Source organism: Telopea speciosissima, chromosome 3 (assembly GCF_018873765.1).
Source record: "Telopea speciosissima isolate NSW1024214 ecotype Mountain lineage chromosome 3, Tspe_v1, whole genome shotgun sequence".
NCBI classification, from domain to species: Eukaryota; Viridiplantae; Streptophyta; class Magnoliopsida; order Proteales; family Proteaceae; genus Telopea; species Telopea speciosissima.
In genome coordinates, this window is record NC_057918.1 from 71,026,453 (window position 1) to 71,037,502 (window position 11,050).

Below are 11,050 nucleotides of genomic sequence, written 5' to 3' on the forward strand. Positions count from 1 at the left end.
TAATTCTCTAATCCTAACATACGAGTCTCTCCCTCCCTCACTCATTCGGCAATCATATCTCTCCTCTTCCTCTCCCTCTCCCCCCATTGATCTATTACTTCCTCTCTCCTGTGAAGTACGTGTGAGTGTTGAGATTAGGGTTTTGAGAAAACTCTAACATGCATGCTAGTGCTTCATCCAAATTGCTTCACCAAAGTTTAAAGATTATTTTTTTTATTAGACAATCAAATCTGGTTCAACAATAAGCACCCAGAGAAAGAGAAGGTTGGTGAAACATGTCTAAATTACTATGCATCAAGGGCACTTGGGCTTGCCTTCCTTAGTCTTCCAATCGTTGTAGCATGGGCATTCCTCCTTGTGCCCATATGTGCCTGATGGGACGCACAAGCATTTGTCGCAGCACTTGTTACAGTAGAGCAAGCAAGGCTTCCTGTGATGGGTCTTTGAGCATCGATAATCACATGCCTTGGGACAATCTGTACCCAAATTCAAGTTCTTCATAAATAGCTTCTTACAACACAAACAGAAACAAAAACAATCCAGTCTAACGTTGGAATTTGGGTCTGGTTCAACCTACCAACCAATCTGACCCAACATGATATTGGACCAAGATTGTGGTCCGATCAAACCAGGTTAGGCATTGGAAGAACTTTATATGATAAATGTGAATCCCTTACCTTCTAAGCGAACACTAGCTGCCTGTCAAATAGGGAAAATGGAAGAGAAATAAACAAAAAAAGAAAAAAATTAGTAAAGGTTGGAAGTTACTTTAGACAAAAATTAAAGCTTAACATCCACACAAGTGTTGGCCTCAACCTTATTTAATATTCTCATGTGGAATCATCAAACAAATTACCAAATTAAGTTGAGAAAGGAATCAGTTGGGGATGAGTTTCTAGCTCAGTGGCAGGTAGCTAGGCAGTTGGTCTACCGTAAATCCAGGGAAAGTTCGGCGGAGTTCGACCTTTTTTACCCCCACGTACCTTCTTGAAATAGTAGTAGTACTATTATACTAGTGTAGTAATAAGTGTGACCCAGTGAACCACTTTCCTATCCCCTTGTGGGTCCTTGTCTAGTCCCTGTTTGGTCCCCAATGGTTCCCTGCCCATGCCCCAGTGTAAGGCCGAGGACTACAAAAGAAAAAAAAATAAAATTTTGAAGTAAATTTTGGCATTCATTATTGCAACTTGGGGAAACCCCTCGGATGTGGGTAACCACCCCACTCCATCTCACACCGTCCATGGGGTATAGGAAAACCCTAATTCGAGAAGTTCAGTTTCAAATGTAAATTACATTAGTGCTGGCTTTTGGGTTCAGTCCCATTGTAAACTGGATCGTGATCATCTACGGCACATTGCCCGTAGCAACCATAGCAGCCCAGACACACTGCCTTACACAATGTCCACCTTACCCCTGCCCGAGCACCTTGCCCAAGCAGGGGTAAGGCGAACATTGCATGCAGCGGTGTGTCTGGGCCGCTATGGCTGCTATGGACAGCACGCCGTAGAAGATCTGAATTGTTGTAAACTATATTAAGGCTTAGGAGCTAAAAAAAATGATAATAATAAGGGCATTCCCTTTTGGCTTTTGGGTTCATCAATGATGGAAGAAACAAGCAGGAAGCATGTCATTTTTGATCGAGGATATAAGCATTTCATAAAACCATAGATCTAGGTAAAACCACCAAAGTTCCTAAAAATTGGAATCGGGAATCGGTTATTGCTGATTCTGATCCGAATCAAAGGGCATCAGTTAGATTTGGCCACAGTCGATTCTGATCCAAACCGACCAATTCATCAATCCGATTCATGGTTCTTAAAACCATGCAAACTACACACAATTCTAATCCTGAAACCATCCATTCCACAACAGGATCACTATGGTTCCCCCTATCACCAAATGATCATCAATTCAGTAAAGATATCAAAACAAACACACGAAATGAAGAAGAAGAGAGAGAGAGAGAAAGAGAGAGACTCACATTTGCAACTGCCACAAGGAAGGAAATGGTGAGGATGAGGAGAAAGGCAGAAGAAAGCCATGAAGAACGAGGCATGTTTGCAGTTTTCAAGCAGAGTACAAACACAAAGAGGCCAACGTTAGGAACGATAGAGTGCCCACCGGCCCTTCTACACTATATACAGTTGGAGAGTTGGAGTAGCCATATATGTCTCATGCATGAACCAAGGTTTATTATCAAAAAAAAAAAAAAAAAAAAAAAGAAAAAAAAAGAAAAGAAACAAGGTTTCAAAATTCTTTAAATGTTATAGTATTTATGGAAAATAAATCCACGACTTCCTTAAATTCGGCCATCAAAAGAATTCGGACGGTTTGTTTTCCATAATATTTCTTCCAAATCTGCTTCAAATCTCGAAAGTAAGTCAAGAAAATTTCGGATTCTGAGGAGGAGATTGGATCCCCTTCCTTGCCTTTTGGAGGTTGTACGTTCCTAGCCCCGCTAGTGTCAGGCCTGCCCATGGTTTGAGGTATTGGATCGGATCGTCCGATTTTGGTTGAATCAGATCGGTATCGATCAAGACCCATCCCAATACCAATCCGATCCAACCTTACTGACAGGGGTAAATGTAAAAAATTAGTTTTTTTTATTTATAAAAAAACAGGAACAAAAGTGTCATATTTGTCCGAGTTTGAACGATACTGAGATCACGAACCATGGTCCTGCCACTTCCTTTGCTTCATCTTATCCCAGTTCGGTCCCTGTTATTTCTTCTTCTTCTTCTCATCATTTTTCTAATCTTTTATTCATGTCTGACCCTCAGTTAAGAAAGTATTCAAATTGTTTAGAATAGGATGATTATCTTATTTTATTGAGGTATATTTATACAAATCACATGAATGAAATCAAGAAAACCAATAAGGCAATCCTTATCTACAGGAAAGAATCAAAGGATTATAAGAAAGGAAGCATATCTATAGCTACTATAATCTTATCTATACAACCAAGCAAATCAAATTCAAAAGAATTCAAAATCATAAAATCTCGATTGAGAATTTATCTCCAATACCCTCCTCAAAATGTTTCCCATTGCTTCTTGTAATATTGATGTATTTATTCTTCCTTCTGGATTAGGCCGACAATGACGCTTTAGCGTGGCAATCGCCACAATCAGTGGACCAGTTACCCTGGAGAGCTTGTCCAACAGAAAAGCCAAGGTCCATATCCAAAGTGTCAGTGCCACAGAGTGGCCAAGCAAGAGGACGAATACAAACCAGATCATCTCTTTTATTGATGACGATCTTGAAGGTATATGCCACATGTTCCCCATGATGATCCTATATATTGTAGTAAAACTGGTTATTGTTAATTTTGAGGTGCAGAGAGTCCTTATGGACAACTGTAGCTTGACCGACCTCCTATTCTACTATGTTTTTGAGAAGATGAATTTAGGAGCAGAAAAGTTGACGCCAGTCCACTCCCTAATTTATGGTTTCTAGGGGGGCATCAGTTCATGTTGGGGGGTCTATAGTACTACCAATGACCATGGGAACCAAACCAAATCAGGTTACAGTGATGACCAACTTCATGGTAGTCAAGATTATCAGTGCATATAACGCCATATTAGGAAGGACTGGTGTGGGTACCGTGACCTCCAAAGAAGTGTTTCTCCACCTTGCGGCGGACGGTAGTCCGAAGCTTTTGAGGTCCCTTGGCGACGGGGAGTTTGGGATCATGATATGAACATTATAATAAATGAGTCACCACCTAAGATTCGGACCTAGAACCCAATGGAGATAGCCCCATCCATGGTGGGTTGGAAAGGGCTACATGATTTCATATAGCCTGGTTAGAGAGTCTAGATAAATGGTCAAGTTATGAGAGTGGGAAGGTATTAGCACCCCATCTCGTCCGGTTAAACCGGTCTTTCCACTAGATGCTTGATTTTGAACATTCTCTTGTAATGATGTGTCTTATATAAATATGCAAGGCTGACTTGTAATGCATCAAATATATAAAAAAAAATTACACAAGATATTTTAACAAGTAAAAATTACTATTTACACTAAAACATATTATTTTAATGGTCTAAATTATGCCAGAAATGAAGGACAAAGTAGAAATGCATATCTAAAAACAAATCCAATCAAAGAAAAAATGTGGGAGAAAGCATTATCAATGCAAATGCAAAGTATATTAGATGTCCCACCTCAAGTGGAGATGGATAAACGGCTTGCCTCAATTTCGTTGGACAGAGTAACAACTATGTGAAATGAGTTTGGATTACTAAGACTTCGGACATAGTAACGGTTGTAAAAGGACTTTTGTTACTCAGATTTCGGACAGAGTAATGACGTCTTGGAGGGTTTTCGGAGCTTGATACTCATACCTCAAACAAAGTAATGACGTCAGAAGGGGATAATAGGGGTTACCTGAAAGGGGATGTTGGAAAAAGTGAGAAAAATAGGGTTTTGAAGGGTAAAAGAATGGATTCGGGCCACACGGGGTGCGGACAGAGTAATAGGGGTGCAAATCTTGAGGCAGAGGTTCGGCGGAATACCGAGGCAGCTGAAAGATGGAACTCCCTCACTCAAAATATGAAAAATGGGGCAAAACTTATGCTTCCCGAAGTTTAGGGGCCTCCTCACAAAGGCTCTGCAGTGTCACAAAAGCCCTTAAAATGACCATTTTCAGGTTTTTTTGCCCCACTTTTTTGGTCTTTTTTATTTTTTTTTTTTGAGTTTTTTAAGACCAGTCCATCTTCAAGTGAAGCATCGATGCTCGTCCTTTATGCCTCACATAAAAAACAAAATCTGTCGGGGTTCTACCCCTCTATACCTACTGACATGGTTGGGGAAGGCGGGTATACTCCTTTAGCATTTGGTAAAAAAGATCTTTAGAATTATTTTTAGGGATGTGAAGGTGATACAACTCAAGTGTAGATATAAGAGTCCTTTTTGAGAGATACCGATATCTGTTCGTATCTTTTATCGTCATTGTCAAGGGGTGACACAAAATTCAACGTCTATAACTTGCCTAACATGTCTAAGTACGCTTATAGAGGGATTTGTATAACATGCAAACTGGTGGTTAGTGGTTCATCAAAATTGCTCAAAAAAATTAAATTAAAGATAATTTTTTATTAGAGAATCCAATCTGGTTGAACAATAAGCACCCAGAGAAGAGACGGTTGATGGAACATGTCTAAATTACTTTTTCATAACTTCCACATAGGCTATTTCAAAGGGACGTGCATCATGGGCACTTGGGTGTACCTTCCTTAGTCTTCCAGTCGTTGTAGCATGGGCATTCCTCCTTGTTACCATATGTGCCTGAGGGGACACACAAACATTTCTTGCAACACATGTTGCAGTAGAACAAGCAAGGCTTTTGGTGATGGGTCTTTGAGCATCGATAGTCGCATGCCTTGGGGCAATCTGTAGCCAAATTATAATTTGTCATCAGTAGCTTCTTACAACAGAAAACAAAACAATCCAATCTAAGGTTTCAACTTGGGTTTGGCTCAATTTGAACCAACCAACCCAAAATTGCAACCTCTGTGCTGATCTCCAATCTACAAGACATAATTGAACAAATATATACGATAAACGTGAACCCCTTACCTTCCAAACTAACATTGCCCGCCTGTCAATTAGGGGAATCAAAGAGAAAAAAATAATTATTAGTAAAAGCTTGAATTTAATTTAAACACTAATTAAAGGTTAACATAAAACTATGATCTATATAGGACAAACCACCAAGTTTTCAAAAGAAAAATGGAATCAGAAATCAGATCAGTCAATGCCAATTCTGATCCGAATCAGTCAATCGGACACGACGATTCTGATCCAAATCGGCCAATTCATCAATCGGACTCAAGATTCTTAAAATCGTGCAAACCACACATACACACAGAATGAAAGAGAAAAAGAGAGAGACTCACATTTGCAACTACCATGAGGAAGGACATGGCAAGAAGGATGAGGAGAAAGGTAGCAGGGAGCCATGAGAAACGAGGCATGTTTGCAGTTTTCGCGCAGAGAACAAACACAAAGAGGCCACAAGCACTGAAACACGTTAGCAATGATCAAGAATCCAGCCCCTTCTACAATTTATATAGTTGGAGAGTAGGAATAGCCATATATGTCTCATGAACCAAGGTTCTTAAATGCTTTTTACTAACAAAAAACATTCTTAACTGCTTTTTACCAAAAAATAAAAAATCTTAAATGTTTCTTCCCTTTTTGATGTTTCTATAAATGCTATATTATTTATGGAAAAAAAATCCACGCGTTCCTTATTTTTGGTAAAAATAATCAAGGCCTTCCTTCCTTATTCATAAAGAAGTACCAAAAATAAATGAATGAAGTATTCACATTGTGCAGTCAACCATGGAGTCTATAGATTACATATGAAAAATGCACTAGATTTCTTGGCACCTTTATAAATTTATAAAAGGGAGGGGAATCGTTGTCAGCCTATGTGGCCCCCGAACCAATGCGGGGAGGCCAACGAGAGCATGTGGGGGTATCCAGCTCTGGTTGGATTTTTTATTTCATGGGGACGGTGCAATCATATTTCCCTTCCTATGTCTGCGTGTCGACGCCATGCAACCTTGAATAGGGGTGTCAATTTGAGTCTACAATATGGAATCATCCCAAAATCATCCCACTAAATTAAACTCGTAACCGATCCGTCCATTACTAAATGAGATGGTTTTGAGAACTGGTTTTGAGACCGATTATTAAATGGGACAGGACGGTTTTGGGACGGATTTCCCAATGGATTTAGAACCGAAAGCTCAATAAGGAATTGGTTAGAATCGGAACTGCTAGGACCTGTTCAATATTCCTAAATTACTTATTTAGGATTGGTTCATACTTAATAGATATTAATTTATATTAGAGTTATATTATAATTACAAAGAAAATCTAAGGGTTATCAATTATTTTGGGTTTAGTTGAGTGTTTGTATTCTTAAGAATTGATTGATGTTTGATTCTTATATGCTTGGGAATATATTCAATTATTTCAATGCTTGATAAATTTATACGTATACGTAGGAATTTTGTACATATTTGACTATTCAAGACTTTGAGTGCTTAGAACCCTTAAGGAACTGGAATCGGACCGTCCCATTATTAAATTGGACTAAATCTGAGTTTTGGGACCGTTTGGTAAACAGGATGGGATGGTTCTGGGATTGATCCCCTTGGGACCAAAACTGATAAGGAATCATCCAATTACTTAGAACCATCCAGTTTGACACCCTTAGCCTCATAACCTTCTTTTTCTCTTCAATCAAATACCTTCCATGTATCTCTATTTATACCCATTCACATATACATTATTTCGATCGACCACTGATATGACTCTCTCATGGTCTTGAATTTTTCCCAGTTCTAATTTATCACTTACCAAACTCCATCTGAGAAGTTTGACATTTGAATAGCAGACCTTGGACCCCACTTTTTTACAAAATTTATGCCCTATCCAAACTGCCACATCCCACATGGCAGCTGTTTGGATCATAGGGAAATCCTTTCAGGAAGGCTAAGACAAACCCACAATCTACAGCTAAGGGGAGGGGGGGGAGAGAAGGGTGTCTTTTTGGCACAATATGCAATCCAGGAGATTCGATCCCTTGACTTCCTAGTGGGGCATGCAATCAACTTGCAATGCCTCCAGCCAACCGAGGATCATAGGGAAATCCTTTCTAGGTGAGTTGTGCAAGATACCGATAGTTTTTTGAATTTTTAATGGTTCTTGTCATCCAATAGGAAGTGATTTTAAATGTATGTATGGTAATGATGCACATGAGCTGAGCAATAAGCCTAACCCGGGAAAATTCAAATTCATAAACTTACTTAACGGGCCTACCTCACAAACATCTTTGCCAGATTGCAAGAAATTGTGACAAAATTAGGCAATACATGATAATCCAAGCAAATCATTAAATTTATTGTTAGGAGGCAATTTTTCTTCACCCATGGTCAAGGGAGAATCCCTTGATTGAGGGGTTCAAATGGTGTGCACAAGGCATCAAGGAATAGTGGAGGGTCATATCAACTTTGCACAATAGGGGGCAGAGCATTTATTACCCTAGATGTTTTTTTTCCTTCACCCACGATGCAGGAAAACTTTTTCCTTATTGTTTTATGCGAAAAGGTTCTTTGATCTGTCAGGGAAACATATACTAGCATCTCTCTCTCTCTTCCATGAAATGACCATATTGCCCTTCTATATATGAAACTGTTCCAGGACCTTCAGACCCCACTTTCATGGTCCTACCCATGCGTCGTTGGGGTGTGACATCCTTAGCCTTTGAATTACGTGGATGACTCAATTTCACTCTAGAATTATTGATATTGGGTGAGGATTGGGCTATTTGAGATCAATGACCCAAAATTGCATAATTAAACCCCTTAGCCAATAAAAATCTTGGTGAAAACGTGATAAATCACATCAAAGAGTAGTTTTGGGGGTCAAGGAATGAACCTAGGTAGGTTCTAGGTTCCCAAAGGTTGCCTATAACTTGTCATGATAACGGAATCCGCAAAAACATAGGAGTCTAAGAAAGAAAAAGAAGAATAAGAAAAAAGAACAGGAAGAAGAAGACGTGGTCAGGTTGGGCCGGGCCAGGGTTCCAGGTTCCCAAAGGTTGCCTATAACTTGTCATGATAACGGAATCCGCAAAAACATAGGAGTCCAATTAAGAAAGAAAAAAGAACAGGAAGAAGAAGACATGGTCAGGTTGGGCCTGGCCGGGGCGGGGCTCAGCCCGATGCCTCAACCCTGGCCTGACCCGATCCTGACTTAGGGCCAGAAATTCCCAACCCTAACCCACCCTCAGGGCTAGAGTATCTAAATCCATGCCCTATTCGGGTTCAGGGCACGCAGGTCAAGGCAAGCTCTAGCCTTCAGGGCCAAACTTTCACACCTAGGGACGATGAGTGGCAAGAATGGAGGGATTTAGTAAACAACATGATCCAGTTGTATCTTGTGGTTAACAATCTTTGTGAGGTCACTGGATTGGTGGATCGAAAGAAAGTTTGGGTAAAGCTAGAGAGCAGGTACAAATCCAGGTCGTTGACAAATTGGTTATTTTTTAAGAAACAATTATATGGCCTTCGATTGTTAGAGGAGCGAAGTTTGAGGTGCACTTGATGAGTTTAATAAGATATTAACTGAGTTGTAGGCTTTTGATGTGAAGATCGAAGAGAAAGACAAAACACTTCTCCTGTTAGCGTCACTACCTCTTTCATTTGATCACATTGTGACTACACTACTGTTTGATAAGGATTCTCTTAAACTTGACGAGAATATTGCTGCTTTGCTGATGAATGAGACATGGTGGGAAAATAACGGTGATGAAACTTCAAAGGAGAATAGTGACTTGGTTGTAGGTAGTGGTCAAAGTAGAAGCAGATAATTTATACGAGGGTTAACTAATATTTATGATTTGAGTTATTTTGTTGTTAAGTATGTTGCAAGTGAGACTTGTAGAATATGCCAGCCGATGCTTTATCCAAATTGTTCACCAACATTAAAGATAATTTTTCTTAGACAATCAAATCCGGTTGCACAATAAGCACCCAGAGAAGAGAAGGTTGATGAAACATGTCTAAAATAACTTTTTCATAACTTCCAAATAGGCCATTTCAAGGGGGCATGCATCAAGGGCACTTGGGTGTGCCTTCCTTAGTCTTCCAGTTGTTGTAGCATGGGCATTCCTCCTTGTGACCATATGTGCCTGAGGGGACACACAAGCATTTCTGGCAGCACATGTTGCAGAAGAACAAGCAAGGCTTCTTGTATTGGGTCGCTGAGCATCGATAATCGCATGCCTTGGGACAATCTGTAGCCATATTCAAGTTCTTCATTAGTAGCTTCTTACAATAGAAACAAAATAGTCCAGTCTAAGGTTTCAACTTGGGTCTGGTTAAACCTTATCGACCCAACTGGCCGAAGATGATATTGGGCCAAGGTTGTGGTTTGATGAAAACTAGGTTAGGCATTGGATTATTACATTGGGCAACACCTGCCAAACATCACCATATTGATCATCCAATTGCCCTAACCAGTAACCAACCAACTCAAAGTTGAAACCTCTGTGGTAGTCTACAATCAACAAAACATAATTGAAGAAATATATATGATAAATGTGAACCCTTGTACCTTGTAAGCTAACACTGGCCGCCTGTCAATTAGGGGAAATGGAAGAGAGAAAAAAATAATTAGTAAAAGCTTGAAGTTAATTTAAACAATAATTAAAGATTAACATAAAACTATGATCTCTATAAGACAAACCACCAAGGTTTCAAAATGGAATCATGAATAGAATCAATCAATGCTGATTTTGATTTGAATCACCTGGAATCAATCAAAAACAGAGCAGAATCCATAGGAATCAGGTCAATCGGTCACGGCCAATTCATCAATTGGACTCACGATTCTTAAAACCGTGCAAACCATACATACACACACGGAATGAAAGAGAAGAAGAGAGAGACTCACATTTGCAACTGCCATGAGGAAGGACATGGCAAGAAGGATGAGGAGAAAGGCAGAAGGAAGACATGAGAAACGAGGCATGTTTGCAGTTTTTGTGCAGAGAAGAAACACAAAGAGGCCGCAAGCACTGAATCACCTTTGAAATGATAGGGTTTCCGACCCCCTTCTACACTTGATATAGTTGGAGAGTAGCTAGCCATAAATGTCTCATGAAAGCAAGATATCAAAAGTCTTAAATGCTTATTTACCAAAAAAAAAAAATTCTTAAATGCTTCTTCCATTTTTAGTCTAATTTAATGCTATAAATGTTGTACTATTTATGGAAAAAAATCCACACTTTACTTCACTTTTTTTTTGGTAAAAAAAATCCACTTCTTCCTTATTCATGAAGAGGTACCAAAAATAAATGAAATAGTTTATGAATTTTGTGTTGTCCACCATGGAATCTATAGATTGTATATTGGTACATTCACAGTTTTAAAAGATGAGTTGGAAGGATTGAGAGAGAGATGGAGATAATTTAGGAAAGATAATGGTTTTATCTAGGAAAGATATTGGTACATTCACAATTTGGGATTCT

General features: G+C 39.3%; 1 protein-coding gene and 1 long non-coding RNA gene across 2 annotated transcripts; both read right to left on the bottom strand.

The window, feature by feature from the left end:
* Positions 1-294: 294 nt before the first annotated feature.
* On the bottom strand, positions 295-5,337 carry LOC122656398. Its single transcript, XR_006332098.1, has 2 exons — positions 5,233-5,337; positions 295-354 (listed from the first exon to the last, which is right to left on the bottom strand). It is a non-coding gene; the product is annotated as an uncharacterized LOC122656398 (long non-coding RNA).
* A 4,276-nt stretch (positions 5,338-9,613) lies between these two features.
* Positions 9,614-10,559, bottom strand: LOC122656397 (gibberellin-regulated protein 12-like). The gene is made up of 3 exons (XM_043850888.1): positions 10,474-10,559; positions 10,135-10,156; positions 9,614-9,814 (listed from the first exon to the last, which is right to left on the bottom strand). Exons 1-3 carry the CDS (start codon positions 10,549-10,551, stop codon positions 9,633-9,635), a joined length of 282 nt encoding a protein of 93 aa, XP_043706823.1. The 5' UTR covers positions 10,552-10,559; the 3' UTR covers positions 9,614-9,632.
* Positions 10,560-11,050: the final 491 nt, after the last annotated feature.

Excerpts from the sequence above, each read along its gene's own strand:
- LOC122656397 (XM_043850888.1), bottom strand. The coding sequence starts at position 10,551 with ATGCCTCGTTTCTCATGTCTTCCTTCTGCCTTTCTCCTCATCCTTCTT. Across the intron at positions 10,157-10,473 it reads TCCTCATGGCAGTTGCAAAT|GCGGCCAGTGTTAGCTTACA; the intron begins GTGAGTCTCTCT and ends CCTAATTGACAG. Across the intron at positions 9,815-10,134 it reads GGCCAGTGTTAGCTTACAAG|ATTGTCCCAAGGCATGCGAT; the intron begins GTACAAGGGTTC and ends ATATGGCTACAG.